Raw genomic sequence first — 23,708 nt, 5'->3', positions numbered from 1 at the left:
CCAAGACAAGACCGAGACAAGACCGAGACAGGACCGAGACAGGACCGAGACAGGACCGAGAACAAGACAACAAGACCGAAACAAGACCGAAACAAGACCGAAACAAGACCGAGTCATTTAACACACAAACCCTGCACATTTAGACTGAGTTTTTCTGTCAAACACCACTTTGTGATGTCACGTGTCGATACAGGAAGTTCTCCCCTGTGTTTTTAAATTCCACGCACGTTCACTAGAATCATTTGGATCATTTCAGTCATGTATATCTCTCGCTACTTAACAAAAGGTAAAAATGTAGCTGTTAACTTGAACATTCATGAGGAGAAGAGAAGGAAGAGAAAGAGGATGAGTGACGTGAGTTAACGGGTGTTTTAGTGTGACTATTGATTACTAGTACTTCCATTTAGTTTTTGCACAAGAGCTTAACCATTTTGACATCTTTTTTCACGCTGAATCCCTGTTTAGTCATCTGGAAAATGAACAACATTTTCAGTCTAGGTCCAGTATTACGTAAAATGTGACTCTTGTGAGCTTTAAGTCGTGTTATAATGTTGTTACCTCCTCAAAAAACGACCTGGAGTTGTGTTTTGTTTCATTCACACTTTTTCGTAACTCTTTATATTAATTTGTCTACATCTTCAAAGCTCAAACGCTCTGGTCCACTTTGTGATGTCATGAAGCGGTAGTTTTCAAGTGAACAGCTTCTTTTAGCTTTTAGTTCAGTAAAGATTTGGCAATTCCCGGGCTGTAAATTCATCCAAATGATTCTAGTGAAGGTGTGTGGTGTTTAAAAACACAGTGGAGCACTTCCTGTATTACCACATGACATCACAAGGTGGAATTGAGTGTTTTTTGTCTGTAAATGTGCAGGTGTTGTGTTGTGTGTTAAAAATGTGTGACTAAAACAAAACACAACACAACTCCAGGTCTGTTGAAACTACATCAAAATGTATCAGAAAATAGTGTAATAGTAAATTCTATATAGATTTTCAAGTGTTATGATGTTACAATCGGTATAAATTATTGTATTAAACTGGCCGCAAATTATTGGAACAAAACTATATCAAAAATACCACTATCTCAAGGGAAAATGCAAAAGTCCAATGGTAACAAATAACTAATTACTCACAAAAAAAAAGATCAAATCAACATAAAAAAAGATGTTTATAGAAAATAATTGGCTATTTAGGTTGGTGGCTGCTTTACAACTATAATTTTTTTACTCTTTTCCACTTATAATCCAATGTTTTCTCAATTTAAACCACAAAACAATCTGAATTCACATTAAAAATCATCAAAAACTATGACAATTGGCTGAGCTTTAAGAATGAGAATAATTGACTTTACAACTACATTTTTCCATTTATAATCCAATGTTTTCTCAACTTAACCCACAAAGCAAACATTAAAAACAACTAAAAACTATAATGACAATTGACTGAGCTTTAAGAGTGAGAATAATTGACTTTACAACTACTTTTTTTTTTTCCAATTTTCCATTTATAATCCAATATTTGCTCAGTTTAACCCACAAAACAATATGTATTCACATTAAAAAATATCAAAAAATATAATAACAACTGGCTGAGCTTTAAGAATGAGAATAATTGACTTTACGACTTCATTTTTTTTTTCTCTTTTACATTTATAATCCAATTTTTTCTCAATTTAGCCCACTGCATTGGCAAAAAAAAACTTGAGTTCACATTAAAAATCATCAAAATCTATAATAATAATTGATTGAGCTTTAAGAATGAGAATAATTGACTTTACAACTACAATTTTACACTTATAACTCAATGTTGTCTCAAGTTAACCCACAAAGCAATCAGTAAAACAACCAAAAACTGTAATGACAACTGACTGGGCTTTAAGAATGAGATTTTCCCCGTGCTTTTCTGCAGTAATGTGTGTTTTTACCTCGTCGAAGTGGCCACAAAGTCCCCGTCCAGGAGCCTCAGTTTGCAGAACAAAACTCCGTTGACAAAAGGCACCGCGCTCAGCTCCTCCAGCGTCAAATGCGTCTGGAACTTAAACTTCTTTTTTTTCGCGAAGAAAGCCATGATTTTCACACCGAAATCCCGCGACGATCGGGCTGCAAAGCAATTAAAAAATGTGTAAAAAAATGCCAAAAATCCGATTCGTAATTTGGGATGTTTAGCTGGTTGAGCTGCTGGTGCCAGGGATGTCCTTCTTTGGAGACAAACGGACGTGAAAATCTGTAACAACAAAGTGAAAAGCGGGGGAATAAAGTGGTTAAAAGTGAAGTATTCGCGGGAGAAATTGTTTTAAAAGGGAGTTTAGACCCACCTGGATTCATTTCTCGTGGCGTGAGCTTCGTCTGACGCGTTTCTACAACAAATAATGACAGAAAAACGACACTTCGCTTTTTTTTCCACCGTTAGTTTGACAGTTCAGCGAGAGACTTCCGGTTGGCGCTTCAAAATAAAACAGAAATGTAAAATAAACGTTAAAAAGACAACAAAAATGTCCCTAATGTTGAAATAAATATTTTTTGGGAGGTGTAATTAAGGTAAACATGTAATGCGGGTGGTAAGAAATCGAGTTTATGCCGTTTCAATCAAATGTATTTAAATGCGATTTTTTATTTTTTTTTAAAAGAAAGGTTGACCAAATAAAAATAAATGAGCAAAATCACAGAAATAATCAGAAAACCATTTACTTTTATTTAACTTGAATTAAGTATTTGTTAATTTTTTTGTTGCGTGTTTGAGAAGTATTTTATTTTACAAGAAAACAAAACTTCCGGTGGACACTTTTAACTAAAAAAAAAAAAAAAAAATAATAATAATAATATAAATAAAGACAACCGATTGAGATTTTTTTTAAAGGAATGAAGTGTTTGGGAAGTATTTTATTTTACAACGAAACAGAACTCTTAACTTCTCTTGACTCTTGAAAGTTCTAATATGTAAAAAAAAAAAAAAAAAAAAAAAAGATTACTCAAACAGTGTCATCTTGTGGACACATTTATTTTAGGTTTACTAAGTATCTATTTTTGTTTGATATATATTTTTAAGTCATTTTTGAACGAATTGTGTCAAATTTCACAGAACTAATTACATTTTTTACAAATTTCTGATCAAATAAAAAAAAAAAAAAAATTATGATCAAATTGTGTCAAATTTCACAAAACTAATCACATTTTTATGTCATTTTTGATCATACTGTGTAAAATTTTATGGAGCTAATCACATTTTTAAGTCATTTTTGATTAAACTGTGTCAAATTTCACAGAACTAACCATGTTTTTTAAGTCATTTTTCATCAAATTGTGTCAAATTTCATAAAGCTCACCGTATTTTTGAGTCATTTTTTATCAAATTGTGTCAAATTTCACAGAACTAACCACATTTTTAAGACATTTTTGACAGTTTTTAATTTGCTGGTATAAATTTTTCTTTCTACTTTTGTATTTAGTGTAGTAACTCAAATCATTCATATTTAGTGCTTCTCTAATCTGGATAAGGACCTTTATTATTTAATTTCAGTGATAATGTAAGAGCTACTTGCTTTTTTTTTATTATTCTAAAATTTGTTCATTTTTCTTCATTTGTATAATACATTTTTGCTATGTTAATGTTAAATGTTTGCTCATTTGTTTAGTCTAATTTGTTATTATTTACCTTAGCACCTTTTCTGTTTTGTTTTTTGAACATGTATCCTTTTTGTTTGCTGCAAAACTTGGAATAAATGTTGTAAAATACATCTCTGGATCTGGATATTGAGTTTGTTTTACTTCCCCACGGAGCGTAAAGGTGATTTTCTGAGTTCTGTTTAGTTCTAAATTTGCTCACCGCTTTTGTTTGTTAGGTTTTTTTGACAAATAATCACTAGAGATACATTTATTTATTCTCCAAATTACCAGCAGAAAGTTCAGACATACCATCTCTAACCAGCAGAGGGCAGCAAACACCCAACATCACAGCAAAAGTAAAATTATCAGTACCAAAACTCGACAGACTTATCTGGAGCTTCTGTATTTCTCTGTGAAAAACACATGAGAGTTTAATCTTCTGTATTTTCATCCACAATATCAAGAATAAAAACATCTTTATTTGTTATACACTCCAGGATTGTGATGTGATGTTTTTCTGCTCACAGTGAAAAACAGAGGCCAGAGAAACAGGATTTTATACAGGATACACTAATATTGTGAAAAGGCTTAACATGGTGTTAGTTTGTCCTGGTTTGTTACTTGTAAGTTAGAAACAGGAGTGTAGGACTCAGTTATATTTACTTAAAGGTGAACTGTGTAACTTTTTGGCTGAGAGTCTGACATTTTTTTAAGTAATTTGTAATCAAATTGTCAAATTTCACAGAACCAGTTTTTAGTCATTTCTTTAATCCAATTATGTCAAATTTCACAAGTCTGACCAATTTTGCTTTTAATTAATTCCACACTATTTCTTCTCATCCATTGTTTACTTGTTTCCTTAAATTACAATTCTAAGCAGTTTTTCCTAAGCAGTTAGCAGTCTAGTGACCAAGTTATTTTTAAGTAAAATTTATTGAGAAATTTCAGTTTGAAGCAATGTTACTTTTACTTGAGTACATTTTTAACTTACAGCTATGAGAAATTCTCAGTTTCTCATGTCACAAATATAGATATAAAAACAAAGACACAGACAGAACAGAGTTAACAGGAAAAATTGCATTTATTCGCATCAAAATGGTCCATTAAAAACTGTTAAAATAGTTGAACAAATTTAAATGTTTATATTTCACACATTCACACCGCTCCTCCAGCGCTCGGATTAAAGTGCATTCAGTCGAACACGTGCAGCCCCTCATTCCACAAAGTATAAATGTTACAGTGAAAACATAAATACAAAAAAAATAAATAAAGTTTGTTATATGAGGTTTTGAAATAACAGCTCTTAAACCACAGTGAACATTATTGAGTTAAGACATCTATACTTTTAAATGACAGGGCTGGATACAAACAAGATCACATCAGTTTCATTAGAACAAATTAAAAAAAAAAAAAAAAAGAATGAAGACAGGCAGGTTTCAGAATTTTTTTTGTTAAGGATCGCTCAAAACTATAGACAAATTTGACTTAAAAAACAAAAAGGTGCATTGCGTAACTCCATGGAGATGTTCGTTATTCATTCGTTTTTCGTTCGTTATTCGTTCGTCTAGAATGTTCCATGGTATGACTTTTAAACACATTTTTCAAGCATTTCTATCGCTCAAAAATACAATAATTCTGTTTGTGAATAGGCTCACCTCTCCACGGATCAGACCCGTAACGTCGCCTATAGATGTCTAACTTGAAATACAGGTTTAATCTCTACTGTGGAACATTCCAGACAAAACAATAACGTTTCCATGGCGACAACAAAGAAGCGACGGACGCTCCAATGCACCATTAAAAAAAAAAAAGCTGAATTTTTAAAGGTGTTTATTATAATAGCAATTTTAATTTGAAAAACCTTTAGTAACGAAAACGCCGTTGAACCAATTTGAGATTTCACAAGTTTTTAAAGATCGTTTCTGTCAAAATTGCATAAATTTACTCAAGAAACGTACAAGTCGAAATGTTTTAACGACCGATTCTTAACCCGAAACCTCGCTTGTCTTCGTTAAATCACGACACCCTTAATTTCAAACCTTCAAAAACCCCAAAAATATTAGCGTTATGACAGCAGCTGAGCGTTATAATTAAGGCCTAGTCAAACCTCGTACACCGATCCTACCCTTTCCAGACGACGTGCCGCTTCCTCTCTACGCACTCAAACCAAATAAATACACACGGACGGCAAAGAACTTCCCCGCTCGTACATTCATTCGTAAAGGTAAAGAGGGAGAGAAGTTTTCAGACTCACAATTGTGCAAAAGGACTTCTCTATTTTGGGATTTCACGCTTCTCCACAACACGGGAAAAAGGATATTCGGATTCTTAAGATCACATTCTCTGCCATACGTTAAGTTGCTTTCGAAAAAAAAAAAAAAAAAAAAAAAGGGCGTTCGTTATGAATTTCGCTAAACTGACATGACGATTCTCCACGTTCAAACTCCAACAGGCACCTTAATTTTTATTAGCCAGAAGAGCGTTTTTTGGTCCCTCGGGTTTCCGTTTCCGACGTTCGCTCGCGCCGAAAGCTTCTCGGTATCTAGTAAAATATATCTACGTATAAATAGCAGCTGCGGAAATCTGTACGTTTTCCGCCGAAACCTGAGCTCACAGAGTCCATAGTACGTAATATTTCCTTCTTTTTAACTGTAATTCTAAGTTAAAACAAAAAGGTAGATGCCGCTTTTGGTAGATTTTATACGGTAAGTACAGAGTTAATGCAGAAAATGGATTTGAATTTCCATTATAATGAAGTGTTTCGTTACTTTTTCACATTTAAGGGTCGAGTTCTGAACAGATTAATAGATGTGTAAAGTTGTAAATTAGAATTCTGGACGTTAAGACATTTTATAGGGTTTTTTAAAACTAATTTTTGGTCAAATTTCAGAGAACTAATGAATAATTTCCCTTTTAATTCCACACTGCTACCAGCTATTTTTGTTTTGTGTGTGTTTTTTGGTCATTTTTGCTCAAATTTCACAGAACTAACCACATTTTGAAGGTCGTTTGTGCTCAAATTGTGTTAAATTTCAGAAATAAATTGAACAATTTCCCTTTTAATTCCACACTGCTACCATCCATTTTTAGGTCATTTTTGCTCAAATTGTGTAAAATTTCATGGAACTAAACACATTTAGTAACTAACACAAGTATTTTTGTTTGTAAAATTGAAATTGGTCAAATCGGGGAAATCTGACACACTGTTATTCCACACTGCTACTTCATCCATTTTCGTTTACTTGCCTCCAAAAAAAAAAAAGTACATTCTTAGCAGTTTTTCTCTTGGAATTGAAGCTCGGGCGGCAAGTAAACAGACACTTTCAATGATCTGTAACAGTGGGAAAACCAAAACAGCAGCATCTACCTTCTCCTAATCCTCCTCCTCATGATCATCGCCGTCGTCGTCCGTCTCCAACATTCACAGAATGATTTGAGCTCCGTTCGAACCTCAGAAGTGTCCCTCTGGATTCTGGGATATGTGTTGTGTTTCAGTTTGTGTTTCAGTTTATGTTTTTCCTTCGGTGGGATTTCCTCAGCGTGACGTGACCCCGAGCTGCGTCTTGATGTGCTCGTAGACCACGTAGCTGATGCTGACGGCGGGGATCACTTTGAGGAAGTTGGGGGCGAGTCCTCGGTACAAACCCGACGGTCCTTCGCTCTGGAGGATCTGCCGGAACAAGCCCGACATGGAGACGCGGTTGTCGCCCTCGCACGCCGCTGGAAGAGAGGAAGAACCGTAAAGTTATAGTTTTCTCAGTAAAATATGAGGGCAAATGTGGACTTTAGTTGAGTTTGGTTTGAAAAGCATTTCTGGTGACTATGATTTTTACTTTCTTAAAATTTTTGGCTCACAAACTACTTTTATCATTCATTTAAAACTGAATTTCAATGTAGATTAAAATGCGTTTTTTGGTCATTTTATATAATTTATTGTTTTTCAATTTGGATAAAGAGAGAAAAAATTTGGTTTTACGACTTTCTAAAGCCTGAGGACCTGTTTACACGAGAACGCTTGCGGGTAAAAATGTCAAAATATTTTATCAGAAGTGCCTTTCATTTTGACGGTGATTGGGTTTTGGGGGCTTTAAAAACGCAAAAATCTGAAACCACCCTCTGCTGTAGCATTTCCGTCTACACTGCCCAAGTCGCAAAACTCTGGTCAGATCTGCTCAGGTCGTGTACACGTTTACGTCACATACATACAGGACACAGAAACCTGGCACGCGTCACTGTATGCATCGTCCTGCACGAATAGGGTTTAAGCATATCTCCAGGTCGTGTTCTTTACCTTGTGCTTGCATGCGAGTCCGGATCAGAGCGAGGGGGTACGAGGCGAGCTGCCCACAGGTCGAGGAGACGGTCCCACAGGCCAGAAGCACCACCACGCCCGGGTCTGACGAGTTGGAGCTGTACTGCTGCAGGTAGTGGTTCTTCAGAGTCTGGAATCGAGAGACGACGTTAAACATTTGTAGGAGAAGAAAAAGAGGAGGAGAGGTTTCACGGTGTTGTCGTTTCTCACCTCGTAGATGGCGAGGTCGATGCCGGCGTAGGGGATGATTCCCAACATGTTCGGGACGTAGCCTTTGTAGAACGCAGAGAGCCCTTCTGATTTGAAGATCTGTTTGGCGCAGTCTGAGATCCCAGAGTACTGCCCCGTTTTACGCAGAGCCAGACGAGTCTTCAGCACCTAAACAAAACAAAAAAAACTCAGGAGTCAGAAAGAAACCTCGGCTAAACATAACAAAAACAAAAACTTTAACAGAATTTCAAAAAGAGCCGATACGACAACTCAATTCACAGTCCTACACACCTCCATTGGGTAGATTGTGCTCTGTGCGATCACTCCTGCCATAGAACCGGCCACGAAACGCTCAAAGATGCTCAGAGTCTCCTTATCGCTGCCAATCAACCGTTTAATCTGAAAACCAAAAACACAAAATTAGACATTTATAGAAAAAAAACAAAAGAAGTTGAACAGATAAAAAGGAGTTTCGTCACGTACCTGTTCGTAGGCCATGAACTTGAGCGCCGATTCGGGGGCGATCTTGAGCACGTTGACGCCGTTGCCCCTCCACAGCGAGCGGGTGCCCCCCTCCCGGATCATCTGGGTCAGGCCGCTCATTATGCACATGTTATTGGACCTGGAGCCGTACACCTGAAACACAAGAGCGGGCGCAGGTTACGCAACAGGTCACGGCACACACCACCCACGGTTTAACAGATTAAGGTCTCGAGATACACTAGTTTTTCCAGGGTTTTCAGCTTTCCAGACACCCTCGTTTTCTTGCTTTTCCAGCTTTCCAGACACCCTAGTTTCACAAGGTTCCAGATTTCAGCACACCCTATATTTTGTAGGTTTTCCACATTTCAAGACACTAGTTTTTCTGCTTTTTCAGCTTCCGAGCACCCTAGTTTTCCAGGTTTTTCAGATTTCAGCACACTTTTTTTTTTTTAAGGTTTTCTAGATTTCAAGACACTAGTTTTTCTGCTTTTTCAGCTTTCGGGGCATCCTAGTTTTTAGTTTCCCATTTTTTGAGACATCCTAGTTTTCCAGGTTTTCCAGATTAACACCCTAGTTTTCTAAATTTCAGACTTCTGTACACCCTTATTTTTCAGGTTTTCCATCTTTCAGCACACCCTAGTTTTCCAGACATCCATTTAGTCCAATTAACCGACTCAATTTAAAGACCCCAGTGGAGCGACAGAAGATAAAAAAGTAAAGTAAAAAAAGTTAAAGTACAGATGCCTAAAAATGTGTACTTAAGTAGATTTTACAGTAAATACTTTACTGCATTTGAGTGCATGTATTTGTACTTTCTACTCTACTACATTTTAAATCTGGACTGAAAAGTAAAAAGTACTTTTCTTTATGGTGTGAGGTCTGCTGAAACGTCAGTACAAGTTTGACCCAACTTTGAGCAAATTAAAAACAAAAACAGCTAGAATAACGTAAAATCTGATAAATTCTTCATCAAAATCACATTTCTTTAATTGTTCTAAAATGGTCTTTTCTTTCAATAGGTTTTTTCATGTGATACTTTTACTTGAGTAAGTTTTTGCACCTGTATCTGCACTTTTACAGACAAAATTGTGTACTTCATGCACCACTTCATAATAACTAAACCTTAATTAACCTTATAACAGATATTACGGCACAGTTAATAAAGTCCTAGAGGAGTTTGAAGGTGAAGTTAAACATTCATTTTCTCAAGAAGCCGTCAGAATGTTAAATCTTATGACCCAGAAACAGCTGTTTTATGGCATCACTGATAACACACACAAGTTTATCTTTGTTCTACACTGCGCCTCCTTTTTCCTCGGAAGCAGGTTTAAGATTAGACTCCCGATTACACAACCCGGGCTGGACTAAGGAGAATTACAGAACGATCTGACACTACTGAGAATTGTTCAGACAATACAAGAAAAGGAAGAGCAAAAAACTAATTATAAACGACCTTCAGTGTGTGTTGGTTGCCCTATTTTTTGCAATTTGGTTAATTTTAGCTAGCATTTCCATTTGGTTTTATACAAGAACCCAACTAAGAAACGTACAGATGCATTTTAGAAATTTTTTGGTTGGATAGTCATAATATTATCCAAATATTTGATACGGATATTAATTTTTAAAAACAGATTAGACACATTTTCTCACTGTACTTCTTATCCCGCCCCCGTCTGGAACACAAAGTTCAGCCCCGAAGCCAAACTGCGGCATCAGGCTGGTCGTGTTTTCACCTTTAGACTCCATAAAATAAAAATTACAACACGCCAAAGGGGCACGAGTCCAGCCGGTGACGCACTGCGAGTTCAGTTGGCCGGCGTTGACGCTGACTGAAAAGGTGCGGGGGGCGAGACAAAGGCGCGCGATTGGCCGATCCCGGAGCCCGAACTATGGCCCATTTGGAAAGAGGTGGAGGAATTATTGACAGACTTATGGTAATCGATAAAACGAGTGTTGAGCAAACGATTTGGAGTTTACAGGTGCACTGGAGTTATGACGAGGATTAAATGAAGAGTCGTCAGGTTTATTGAGGAAATAAAGATTTATTTATTTATTTATTTTTTGGAGAAGCAAACTGGAGTCTAATAATTTATCTATAATCAAATCAATGTATATATTTTTTGACTGAAATTAAATCAGTCGTCAGAGGTTTTTTTGGAGAAGAAAACTGTAGTAATGAAGTTTTAATAAAATGTTTATAATTTTTTTTTTATTATTTAGACTAATTAAAAGGTATATTAAATGAGGAGTTGGTTTTATTATTGAGGAAATTGAGTTTGTTTTTTTAAGAAGCAAACTTTAGTAATGATGTTTAATTTTTATTTATTTTTTAGACTAAAAAGAGATAGGGTTAGGGAGATTTTTTTTTTTTGGGAGAGAAAATAGCAATTTATTTTATTTAGACTAATCATTTCTATATCATACTTAAAATGTATATATTTTTCGATTATAATGAAGTTTTTATTTCTTGCACTGTAACTTTTTTGGGAGGGGGGGTTCCATCGCCTGCTTGTTTCTATGGAGATGTAACTACTCCGGAATGTTCCACAGTGTGACATTAAACAGCTCTACTCTGCATTTATTCAATTACAGGTGGTTTTACAGCTCAAAAATACCGATAAAAAAAAACTTTCTTCACGGAGACCAAACCAGACCAAGTTACAGGTCAGATCTGTGGAGTCATAAAGGTTTAATACCATACTGTGAAACATTCCAGAGAAAGCAATAGCATCTTCATGGAGAATAAAAGCATTTTACGGGCCCTCCACCAGAAAAGTTGCCCAATGCACCTTTATAGTCTTTATTGTAATGAAGTTTTTATTGGACTGTAGTCACGCAGAACTTGTATTTTATTTGTTATCATTAACTAATCACAGAGGCGGCAGTTCTGTACAAACTGTCCTCTGCGGAGAACTCCACGTCCTGTCCCAACCGCGTTTTGGTCCATTAAAAACTAACCAACCCTTTAGTTTAGACTGAAATTTGAAATGCTAATATGAAGGTCAATTGTGAAATTTTTCCGTTGGAGACTCGGTCAATAATTGAATTAATGTGAAGTAGAGCTGTTTAATGCCATACCGTGGAACATTCTAATGACATATCCATAGAAACAAGAAAGCGACGGACCCTCAATGAGGATATTTTACCACAAGAATCACATGCGTTTCAGAACAGACTCGTGTAAGGTTTGTGTTTATCGCAAATACTTTTCCAAATGTGACCTTTCCCTTCACTTTACAACGTTATTGGATTTCAGTTTCTCTGCGTGTGGCATTTCAAAGTGGTGCATTGCTCAAACTGGTCCACCACGTGAGGTCAAAAACAAAAGGTCGTGGTGCGAAGTCACATGATGATGTCACTATGTACATATTTAGTTTAGTCCTCTGGGATTCTGTTCCAAAGTTTGGACGTCAGCTTTGCTGGTTTTGAAACATTAGAAAAACATGTTATTTACTTTATTTGAGTGTGTAATAGTGTGTTTTTTTCTCTCAACAGTTCATTAACCTAAAAATGTGTAAATATTTTCGTCATTTGACAATAAAACTGCAAAATATTTGGCGAGATTTGGACCTTGTGTACAGCCTCACCCATATCCAACCTTTAAAATCAAACTAGAAACTTAAAATTTCAAATATACTGAGGTACCAACTATGAAACTATGGTTAAAGGGTCTAAATCGACTCAAAAACCGCAACCTCTGAAAAGGCCCTCAACCTCCGAAAAGTCAAACCTGACTCTTGTGAACTTGTGATACTTTTGAGTGTTCCGATTCTCCAAACAGCTTCTACTTCTGCTCTACGTTCTCTCTAAAAACATTTAATATCCTGCACAAGTTTTACCTGCATCATGAGTTTGAGACGATCCAAAGGCGCCGTGCACGTCCTGGACACGGCTCCGGCTCCTCCTCCGGCCACCAGGTGTCTCCACCACATCCCCGTCTGTTTCTCCTCCAGCGTGAACTCGTCGGGGACCAGCAGGTTATCGCCAACGTCAAAGATCTGAGCGAGACACGAAAGACGTTTAGTACGAATTAGAAAACTGCAAAAATCCACACACCGTTTCTTTGTCATTAAAGTGTATGGGTTACTGATTTTACGAAGACACAGATAAGATTATTACATTTACAATTTGAACGAAATATTTACTTTTTTTTCTCCCAAGTTAACCATTTTTTAGGTTTAAAATATTACTTTCTTACTGGAGATCATGACATCACACTATAGAATTCAAAACTTGCCTAGCAACCATGCAAAACTCCTCTAATGTACACAAATTTTTTTATTTTTTTTTTTGGAGGAATAAAATGATAAGAAATCGCCTTAATTTAGTCGAAATCATGTTTAAAGTATCAGAAAATTTTGTGTAAACTGTTGAACTTTTGGAAAGAATTCTTGTACTTTAACATACTTTCTACTTTTCTTCTCAAATTGCTTCTTGACTGATGCAAAACTATAATTTATATTTACAACAGGTATTGTTCCACCAACGTAAAGGTGCATTGTGTAATTTTTCCTGGAATGTTCCACAGTATGACATTAAACGACTTTACGTGGTGGTTTTAAAGGTCAAAAATACTTAGAAACTTTATTTTGTTTGGTCTCTGAAGATAGAAAAAAATTTGTCTGACCCTCCACCAGAAAAGTTGCACAATCCAACTTTACATCAAAAATATAGACTCATAAAAACCCGTCATTCGCACTTTGACCTAGACTTATCTTTTACACGCTTTTTTTGGGCGTCTCATTTCAAAAACACAAACAGAATGTACAAAATGGTCGCCCTTCAGTCTTATATAACTGATAAAAGTTTTTACTGCATTGGCCTAGTTATCCGAGGGTACATCCAGTTTTCTAGAGCTGGGGCCTTGGTTTATTTCGGTTGGGATCGCGGTGTCTCTTGGCGCTCTTGACGACAGTTATCCAACGAGGACGAGATCAGGTTTAAATAGCTCCTGCAGCGCCCCACCTGCTTCCATTTTACATAATGGTCCAGACCTAATCCCCCCCCACGTCACCGAGGGATCAGAGCATCGCTGGGACTCTAACGAGGAGAAGTTCATCAGGAGGAAGGACGGTTAATTGTGTCAGATTAAAGTTTAATTCTTTAATTCCGGTGGCTAAATCGAAATGAATGTGCTGGAAAGACGAGTGTGTAGGTCCAGAGATAAAATTTCCATTCATTTGAAAGCATTTTTGAATTTTATTACCATGATCTATTTTTATTTAGTTTATCTATTATTTTTATTTTAATATATATATATATATATATATATTTATTATTTTTATTAATTTTTTATTATTATTTAGATGATTTTTTCAAATTATTTAATTCATGTTTTTTTGTTTTTTTTGTTTTAAATGGCTTTCAGTTTTTGTTTTGAAAGTTTTATTTCTTGTTAATTACCAATTCCACATATTACACACTACAAAAGTCTAACAATGAGCAGGTGCATGCAAAGTTCCAGAGGTAAAATTCCCATCAATTTTAATGGCAAATTTCACAAAAATTCAAATTAATATTTTTAAATCATTCTCTGGCCTTCAGGTTTCTGTTAAAAAGCAACATTCTCCCATTTAAAAGTTATATTGGAAACAGCAGTAATTTTTCATCCTTCTGAACCCCATGGATATTTTTGCCACTTAGTTTTGTACTTTGCTGTTATAACACTGAACTGTAAAAAAAAATAAGATGGATATAGGATGGTTGAACGCAAAAGTGTCAAGGTCAAATGACTCGCAATTTCAGTTTTAACAAGTCAGAGAAGCAATTTTAAACCAAAAAATTGCAAAAATTTTTGAAAAGTTAGAAAAGCGCTGTCAAAAATTTAAAAGAAAATTGCATAAATATACTGGGAAAAAAAAAAAAGGTCAACCTATCTTCTATATCTGCAACTAGGACTTTGAATACAAATAATTACCATAATTTTCTGCCATTTTTACTCTAATTCTGTCTAAATTTAAGTTTTTACTGATGAAAATGAATAAAGAATGAGGAATTTTTTAAGTCATAACATTTCTAAGACTTTATAAAACCAGCAAAGTTGGTTGAATACAGTTATTTCTGACCAAATTTTACCCATAACCACTTAACCAATTGTTTTTAAATGGGAAAAGTTAAGGGAATTTTACCTTTACAACTATAAACCCTAACTGATGTGCAGTCCTCACCGTAGAATGCTTCCAGTAGAGGATGATCTCGGGGATATTCTCCGTTTTCTCCACTGCCACCGCACAGTTGCTCCAGTCTTTGCTGCTAATCGTGATCAGGCCGTTCTTGTCCATGCTGAAAGAGACAAAACAAAACCAAAAAAAAATAAGTCCTATTCACGGTCACGGGTGGATTCTTACGAGATTATACCATTCAGAGTCTTTACCTTGCGAGCGCTTTTTCAGCTTGTTGTAGAGAAATGTGGACTCCAAGGTCGCGGAGGGACTGTACGAACTCTTTGGGGTCGACGTAACCTTCGAAACGAGAGACAAAACATGAGAAAATGTGAATAAAAAGACCAAAAATAAAACTAAAATGTCTCAGTCAGTTCCTAGCCTTTTGTTTTCTGGTTTTCGTGGTTTTGGTAAATCTTTGTTTAAAACCCCGAGTGCCTGATTTTTACCGTCTTAAAAACGAGAAAAAACGAACTGCAGTGGTCCAAAGTAACAACTGCAACAACTCGCATTCCAGCCACACACTTTCAATTACTCTAAATCAGATTTAAGCAAAATTAGACTGCTAAAGAACTAATCTAGAGCTGGGTTTTAGTCGTAATTTTGACTTATACCCAAAGAAACAACGGCAAATAACGAATCCGGGCTACTACTTTCTACTAACCTCTCAAGTTTTCTGCATTTAAGCTACATGCCCGTCGGCCGTTTCAAAATCATTAACATTCCGGTGATTCGTACCTGCATTCTTCTTGTCAAAGCTCTTCACCACCAGCTTCAGATCCTTCTCGTAGTCTTGGAGGTAGTGAACGAACTCCTCGAAGTCCAGCTGACCATCCGCGCCGCTCTCCTCCGCTTGGACCGATTTCTGTAAACAAAAAAATGTAATTTTTTTTTTTTTAAATGTCCCAAAACAAAAGAAGCCACTACTAATACTTTCACTACCAACATTACTCCAATTATCATTTGTTAAAACTTAAAATGGTGAGTTTTAAAGAGTCAGAGTGACAATTTAAAACACAAAAACGCACAGTCAGAAATGTAAATAGAAAAAAAAAAATGTACTAACTTGTTTGAGAAATGTTCAAATATTTGCATAACTAGATTGGCAAATACACTGAGGTCAACTTCTCATATCTGCAACTAGGACTTTGAAACGATTACTGTAATATTTTCTCAACGCTTCACCCATTTTTACATAATTTTATTGCTCTACTCTACCCTAACTCAACTATTTAACACCGAGGATTTTCACTCTGTATAACATTTAGCAACTATACATGCACAATTTACCCATTGAACTCAAAATAACTCAAGGTGTTGTTCTGTCTGACACATCTGAGTTTTAACAAGTCATAACAAAAATAAAATGTAAAAGCCAATTAGTTTGAGAAATGGACATAATGACTGTAATTTTCTCAATGTTTCACCCATTTTTACTGTAAAATTATGTAATACATCATTCGCAACTCTACTGTTTAACACCTGGCATCTGCACATTGGTTACTAAATGTGAAAATGCCAAACAGGCACACACAATTTGTCCTTCGAGCTCAAAATAACTCCCTAAGGTGTTATCTGTTGCGTGGTTGGATTTAGTGTAATAGGTCAATCACAACTCTACTGTTAAACACCTGGCATTTTCACACTGCATGTTTAACAATCTGCCCTTTGAGCTCAAAATAACTCCCAGGGTGTTCTTCTGTCTGTCGCCGTTTGAGTTTTAACAAGTCAGAGCAGCAATTTAACACACAAAATGTACAGTTAAAAATGTAAATTTGAAAAAAAAAAAACAACATGCAAATATTTGGACATTTCTCAAACAAGTGAGCAAAAATATTGAAAAAAAACCCAGCCATTTTTACAATAATTCTATCGCTTTGTTGGATTTTGTGTCATAGGTCATTCACACCTCTACTGTTGAACACTTGGCATTTTCCCACTGACATTTTCAATTATATATTTAAAACAATTTGCCCTTCGAACTCCAAATAACTCTCAAGGTGTTCTTCTGTCTGTCACCATTTGAGTTTTATCAAGTCATAGGAACAATTTAACACAAAAAATTTCCTGTCAAAAATGTAAATAAAAAATTGCTAATCTGTTTGAGAAATGCCCAAATATTTGCACAAGTACTAACAAAAATGATTGAAAAATGCCTATTAGTTTGAGAAATAATGACAAAAAATTCTGACGTCAAACAAAGGACGATATATTGTGATTTATCAATAATTACAAATATAATTAAGGCTGTGCAAAAATATTGAAATATCGATATAGTGTATTGTTTAATGTCATCATACAGCAGCCCACGATATCGATACTGTATCGATATATCACCAAGAGTATTTTTTGGTATATTTGACTTAATTATTTTGTGACAGCTACAGTTTTGTTGCTCGTTTATGCGACACATTTGACATTTTCACCGTTTTGAGGATTAAATTGTTTGTGTTTCATATGAACTTTGTACAAAAAGTGGTTTAACAAAGACTTTTAGTATCACAGACATGGTTTAACCTTTATTTTTACTGAACCGCATCGAATTGCTTTGAAATGTATCGTATCGAATCAAAAGTATGGATCGTATCATGGCCTGTGTATCAAAGCATGCATCATATCGGTAACTTCTTAATGATACTCAGCCCTAAATATTATGGTCGAGGACACGTTCCCGAGAATAAAACTGGACGAAATACAATTTATTAAACTTTTAAAATGATGAGAACTGTAAGAAGTAGCAGAATCTTAAAAAAGGACTTTTAAAATATCAATTCAAAAGCTTTTTGAATCGAGAGTTGAGCAATGAAGTATCATGACATATCACCGAGTTTCATCATCATTTCGTTTCATTTCATCATCGTTTCATCATTTCAGCCTTTTTTTTTTACTAGAATTCTATCACTGAGTTGGATTTAGTGTAATAGGTCATTCATAATTCTGTCATTTAACACCTGACATTTTCACACTGTACAATATTTCGCAGCCAGACACGCACAATTTGCCCTTTGAGCCCAAAATAACTCCCGGGGTGTTCTTCTGCCTGCAACCCGAGTAGGCTTCCCCCGTAAACTCTAAACATTTAGTGTCACCCCATCCCCCCCATCTCTTCCCCCTCCCCCCTCTTGCCTCACTAAAAATCCTGGCGCGAGGTCGTTCTCTCTGTCTGTCCCTCGGGAATTGAACCCTCCAGGTCACAAGTCCAGGGCTGGAATCTGGTATCAGCAGGTCTGGACTTGGCCCCGTTTCGTGGGTAGACCGGATTAAACCAAACTGAGCGCCATTACTCGCTCAGGAAGTCTGCCAATGAGGTCGCCGGGGGACACTGGGGTGGCCTCTGTAGGATTTTACAAAAGGCACGCTATGCAGCTTTACGTTTAGGGGTACGCCACCTGCTCGTTTCCATGGATACGCCACAGAATGTTCCACAGTGTGACGTTAAACAGCTCAACTTTACATTTTTATTCAATTGCAGGTGGTTTTAAAGCTCAGAAACACCTAGAAAAACCTGAGAGGGATCGCCTCTCCGCAGGTCTGACCTGTAATTTGGTTTAGTTTAATCTCCACGAATTTAGAAAGGTTTAATGCCATACTGTGAAACATTCCACCACCTCTAGAACATCAAGAATACAAGAATCTAGGGTTGGGCGATGAGTAAGACTTAAGACATTTTTGGCATTTCCTTCCTGGTGTCCAGGGTTTTTTTTTCTGTCTTTTTAAAACTCATGAATGGGTTTCGATTTATCTTTAACATGCCTGGTAAATTTTTTATCTTTCTTTTGTCAGGATTTTTCCAAAACTAGATTATTTTCCTGGTGAGATTAGCCGTTAACTTTTCCATTTACACCACACCCAAGCTGATACTGATACTAATACTGATTACGTCGTCTTTCCGATTAGAATTTTATGAACTTTACAGCCCTTCATTTTTCCAAATCAACTTGTTAACTAGGGACGGGTTAAATTTTACACACAATTTAAGTCCAGTTTTTACAATGTGTTAATTTTCACGCATCAAATTGGAGTCTTTAGAAAAGGTATGTTGTGTAACTTTTCTTGTGAAGAGTCCGTTAAACGCTTTTCTCCACGTATCTATTACCATTTTTACTCAATTACGTTTCTTTATTTCTCAAAATTACTGTAAAAAAGTACACGAGCGGGCCCACTTCTGCACAGATCTGACTTGTAACTTGACCTGGCGTGCTTAGTCAATGGAGATCGTTAAATTTTACACATAATTTAAGTCCAGTTTTTGTGATGCGTTAATTTTCACGCGTCAAATTGGCATCTTTAAAAAGCTGCGTTGCACAAATTCCTGCAGAAGCGTCTGTCAAACACTTTTACTCTATGCATTTTATTATTTTTATTCAATTACGTCTTTTTAATTCCTCAAAATGACCGCAAAAATGTACACGAGCGGGCCCACTTTTCCACAGATGTGACCTGTAACCTAACATGGCATGCTTAGTCAATGGAGAAAGTTAAATTAAATGCGAAATACGAAAAATACTGTCGAACATTACATGAAAAAACTACAACATACATGAAGTTGAAACAGGTGGTGGCCGCTCTAGCAAAAAAGTTACGCAATGCACCTTTAGGCCAATCTCGCGGGGTTTCTTTCACGCATAAATTGTCCGTGTATCAGGCTGCGTGAAGGTGTGGGCCCCTCCAGCTCATTAAGAGTTTTCACATGTGTCTCTAAAAAGAACAAATTACTCCAAAGGGTGAGAACAAAGACGCGTTTAACTCCAGATAAGAGTGAATGTGAGACTCAAGATTAGACGCGGAACAGTACGGCGAGTGTGTGGGGCCCCGTTGTTTTAAAAAGGTGCATTATGTAACTTCTCGGCCTGGAATGTTCCACAGTATGACTTTAAACAGCTCTGCCTTACTTTTATTCAATTACAGGTGGTTTTATAGCTCAAAAATACTAAAAACGAGGCATTCTGACTGAGCCACTGGGTCACTTCTCCGCAGATTTGAACTTGGTCTCCGTGAAGATAGAAAGGTTTAATGCCATAATGTGGAACATTTCAGATGAATCAATATTATTTCCATGGAGAAAAGCATCAGAAAAGTTACACAACGCACTTTAAAAGAGATTTTAAGAGGTGTAAAAGACTTAAATCAAATTGTCCAATATAAAAATGTGACTCATCTTAAGGATAAGCCAAGATAAGAATTGACTTTTTGAAATGTTGTCAGTCACAATATAATAACAAATAGTAAATGAATTGTAAATTACTGGAATTTATTGTTACCATTTATATTTTTATCTTTTTTATTATATTATATTGTGATGCGTGAGCTACTATGTCCAAATAATTTCCTTTATGGATTAATAAAGTTTCTCCAAGTTGTCCAAGAGTCAAGAATGAGATTTTTAATTTAAACAAAATCCAAATTGCAAGCGGGAATGGTGTTTGTAGACTCTTGAAAGTCCTTTTTTGTCATGTGTTAGGTTGTTGTACACTCATTTTTATCATTTAATTGAGGAAAATAAACTTTTATTGCATTGCCGTTATAAATTTAATCATCACAATTTTCTTGAGAATCAAATCACAACGATAGCTGTGCTTCTAATCAAGCAGTTTCTTATCAAAGCGGTTTCTGGAACAAACACAATTTTTACAAGTTATGATAAGATTATGAGTTTATCTCCTATTATCATAACCTCAGAGCAGACAACCCGGATTACAGCATGTCCTTTCTTTGTATAAACCACAAACTTGGAGATTCAGGTCGTCCACAGACTGTAAGCAGAAACTTCAAAGCTGTTGACGGGGCATCAGGCTCAAATTACCCACCCCTCCTCCACCTCCTGTCTCCAAACATTGCTGTACTATAATTTAAGACACTAATTATCCTGGGACCTCGTTTAATCATCTCTCCAAAAGGTCATGACTTTACAAAACAAGAGGTTAAAACAATCAATAGAGCCTGTCCAAACCCAAATGATGGACGGATTTCAAATTAAAACGCAAACAAAACAGCAAAATTAGACTAGCATTATACATTTTTTTAAAATTTTTTAGACAGATTTTGCGCAATATGCCATTTGCGACCATTCAAATAGCAATTTCTTTAAGCATTTGGTTGATTAATCTTTAAACCCTTTGTACATTGTATAAGACAGAGGACACCCCTGATCTGCTTTCTGCAAGAAAACGGAAAATTCCACAGTCTTAAGTCTCACAATTTAGATTTCAACACGTTAATTAATCATTTACATCAACGATGGACAGGAATTTCCAATAAAACAGCAAATATTTGGTAAAACTTATTTGTAAGAAGAGATTTTTACCCAAAACAATGCAAGAAAATTAGGAAAAACCCACTTCAAATTGTTAGTTCAATTGCGGTGCAGTGGTTAATGATTTCCAATACAAATTCCAATGAAAATGACATTAATGCATCCATTTTGGGGTTAAATGCTACTTAAACATTTACCATACCCATTTCACAAGCATTTTAAGACAGAAAATTCATTTAGGTGCAAACTTTGATTAAAACTAATATCAAATCCGCTTGATAGAACCCACAGCGCAGCAATGGCATAAATAAGGCGTTTTTGCAGCTAAAATAAGAAACTTTAAGCTCCAAATTTAGCACAATAAAACAAGCACTCGTTTCCTGCATGCAAATTCCCCGTTCTGCTTTCGTGCAATGATAAAACCGCACAGAATCACATGTTTCTGCGGTTTTTTCGGGGCAGATGTAGACAATTCCGCACTCAAGCATTAATCTCATGATCATGCATTATTAAAACCACACGCAAACTAATATGCAATGCAAATTTGTGGGAAAAATCTGGTTTGTCTTGGAGCGTTTTTGAGCAGAGTACCAGAAAAAAAATGATGCAATAGTTTAAAACCCCTAAAGGAGAAACGAGGAATTTTTTTATTTTTTTTTTGTTAGCGCAATCTGTGAACTAGCGTGCTTTTTGAGATAATATACCTGTCAGATTACCATATCTTTTATTAATATTTTTTTTCTCATGCTGCATTTTTTTTTTTTTACGTTGAAGCCGCGTTCATTCATACCGCAGACAGCGCGCCAACGTGAAAAAAAAAAAAACTCTTAAAACACTACTTTTCCCATGCAATCGCTACAAACAAGCAACTTTAAGAGCTCGATATGTGAATTAAGTCATCGTTAAACATTTTTTGAAGCTAAAAACCGCCAAAACGTCACTTTTCTGACAGTTTCACGTGCAAGGCCTACTCGTACTGGCTCCAAAAAAAAAAGCCGGTGCTAACGATGCTAAAAAAGCTAATCCCCCAGACGACCGGAAATTTAAAACGCGGTCAAACTAATTGGATTTGTGAAAGTGGGTAATCAGACTAGCCCACAGGAAGCGATTTGACGCGTGTAGAGAGATCAGTGTAGAAATCAAGAATACATTTTCGTACCTGTCTCCATTTTTGGTAAGTTGAAAACTCCTGGGAGGGAAGAAACACGCTCAGTTTGTTGAAAAGCGACTTGAGCTCCGAAGGCAGCCCGTTGGACTCGAAATACTCCACTTCCACCTGGTCGGCGTTGGACACGGGCACGTAAAGGCACAGGCCGAGCATTCTTGGTTGCGATTAACTTAAAAAAAACTACAATAAATAAATAAATACGAGCGATGTTCCCCTGTTGCGGGTTAATACTGAAATGCCGGTAAGGAAGCGCCCCCGCTCTAAAGAATGAGCCGACGTCCCGCCCCTTTACTGGAATTTGGAGACGTCATTGGTTCATGTGAAAAGAAATGTGACGTCCATTTACGCGGGCCAATCAGAGGCGAGTGTCATTGATCCAGCCGGTGACAAGCCCCGCCCACACCTCGTGATAAAAGGGATTGGCCAAGATCCGAGGCATTTCGCTCCCTCACGAATCCACAAAGATCACGGTGGTTTTTTTGGATAAAAGTTTGGATAGTTACCCAGATTTTATTCCTAAACATAAGATTAACTAGTTTAGTTTATTTGTCTTAGTTTATTTGACTTATTTAGTGTCATGCACCATTTAGTTGCTGCCCAGCCCGCATGAAACAATGAGCAGACAGTGTTGGGAAGGTGACTTTTAAAATGTAATCCCCTACAGATTACAGATTACATATCCCAAAATGTAGTTTGTAACGTAATCTATTAAATTACTTAAAGTGAGTACCATGATCTGAATACTTTGGATTACTTGATATTGTCATGCTTTTTAAAACTACATGAATGTAGCGACCACATCCTGAAAATTCTTGTTTGTTGTCTTCAAATTGTCTGTTGAGCCCAAGTCTCCATGAATAGACAACTGTTTGCTGTAGAGAAGCAAAGATGAGGATCTGTTAACATGAGATTTTTTATCTTCTGAAAGACAATAAAAAATCCAGTCTTTACTTAAACATATTCAAAATATTATTGATCGAGAACTAATTTTTATATGAGATCACTGCTATGTCCACCTACTGTTAGTGTCATATTGTTTAGACCTGGTTCAGACCTGGTTCAGACCTGGTTTAGTCATGGCTTAGCCCAAAATGTGAAAACAGGAACATACCGCCGTGTTTTCAACAAAGTAACTGTAATCCAATTACCACTCACTGAAACAGTAACTGTAACTGAATACAGTTACTCATAATTTGTAATCTGATTACGTAACGCCGGTACATGTAATCTGTTACTCCCCAACACTGCAGACAGATCACACATCAAACATAAAGTGTCGTCTTACAGAGGTCCCAGACTTTCAACACAAACTGAGCCAACTTGAAAACATTACATTTAAACAAATCCTCCAGTCTCTCCTCATCAGACACAGCAACAAACAGTTAGAAATATGAGACAAAAACTGACAGCGCAGGTCATGATACAAAGGACAGTAGAACAGAAAATCCATTTCATTTTCAGTGTCACACTCTTTACGTCGCAGACACGTGTGGTCCTCCTCTGGGACTGAGTGAAATGTCTCG

At 36.3% G+C, this 23,708-nt stretch overlaps 2 protein-coding genes across 2 annotated transcripts in view; both read right to left on the bottom strand.

Annotated features, from left to right (window-relative positions):
* eeig1a (estrogen-induced osteoclastogenesis regulator 1a) overlaps window positions 1–2,405 on the bottom strand; it is a 56,128-nt gene extending 53,723 nt beyond the window's left edge. The window contains exons 1-2 of the mRNA XM_055162088.1: window positions 2,311–2,405; window positions 1,921–2,219 (exon numbers count right to left, since the gene is read on the bottom strand). Of these exons, the coding sequence (XP_055018063.1) occupies window positions 1,921–2,063 (143 nt within the window). The 5' untranslated portion in view covers window positions 2,064–2,219; window positions 2,311–2,405. The remainder of the gene's footprint in view (window positions 1–1,920; window positions 2,220–2,310) is intronic.
* A 2,255-nt stretch (window positions 2,406–4,660) lies between these two features.
* On the bottom strand, window positions 4,661–22,426 carry LOC110162075 (calcium-binding mitochondrial carrier protein SCaMC-2-A-like). The gene is made up of 10 exons (XM_020926946.2): window positions 22,177–22,426; window positions 15,503–15,629; window positions 14,977–15,064; window positions 14,771–14,885; window positions 12,443–12,601; window positions 8,604–8,756; window positions 8,412–8,519; window positions 8,121–8,288; window positions 7,890–8,040; window positions 4,661–7,318 (listed from the first exon to the last, which is right to left on the bottom strand). The coding sequence occupies exons 1-10, from the start codon at window positions 22,336–22,338 to the stop codon at window positions 7,134–7,136; spliced, it is 1,416 nt and encodes a 471-aa protein (XP_020782605.1). The 5' UTR covers window positions 22,339–22,426; the 3' UTR covers window positions 4,661–7,133.
* Window positions 22,427–23,708: the final 1,282 nt, after the last annotated feature.

This window comes from Boleophthalmus pectinirostris, unplaced genomic scaffold (assembly GCF_026225935.1).
Source record: "Boleophthalmus pectinirostris isolate CB_2022bp ecotype Guang Dong unplaced genomic scaffold, ASM2622593v1 HiC_scaffold_4, whole genome shotgun sequence".
NCBI lineage: Eukaryota > Metazoa > Chordata > Actinopteri > Gobiiformes > Gobiidae > Boleophthalmus > Boleophthalmus pectinirostris.
This window is presented reverse-complemented; position numbering and strand designations above follow the sequence as displayed.

Coding starts and splice junctions, on each gene's coding strand:
- LOC110162075 (XM_020926946.2), bottom strand. CDS start 22,338: ATGCTCGGCCTGTGCCTTTACGTGCCCGTGTCCAACGCCGACCAGGTG. Junction 14,886..14,976: donor GCTGAAAAAGCGCTCGCAAG/GTAAAGACTCTG, acceptor TGTCTCTTTCAG/CATGGACAAGAACGGCCTGA. Junction 8,757..12,442: donor GTCTCAAACTCATGATGCAG/GTAAAACTTGTG, acceptor CTTGTGTTTCAG/GTGTACGGCTCCAGGTCCAA.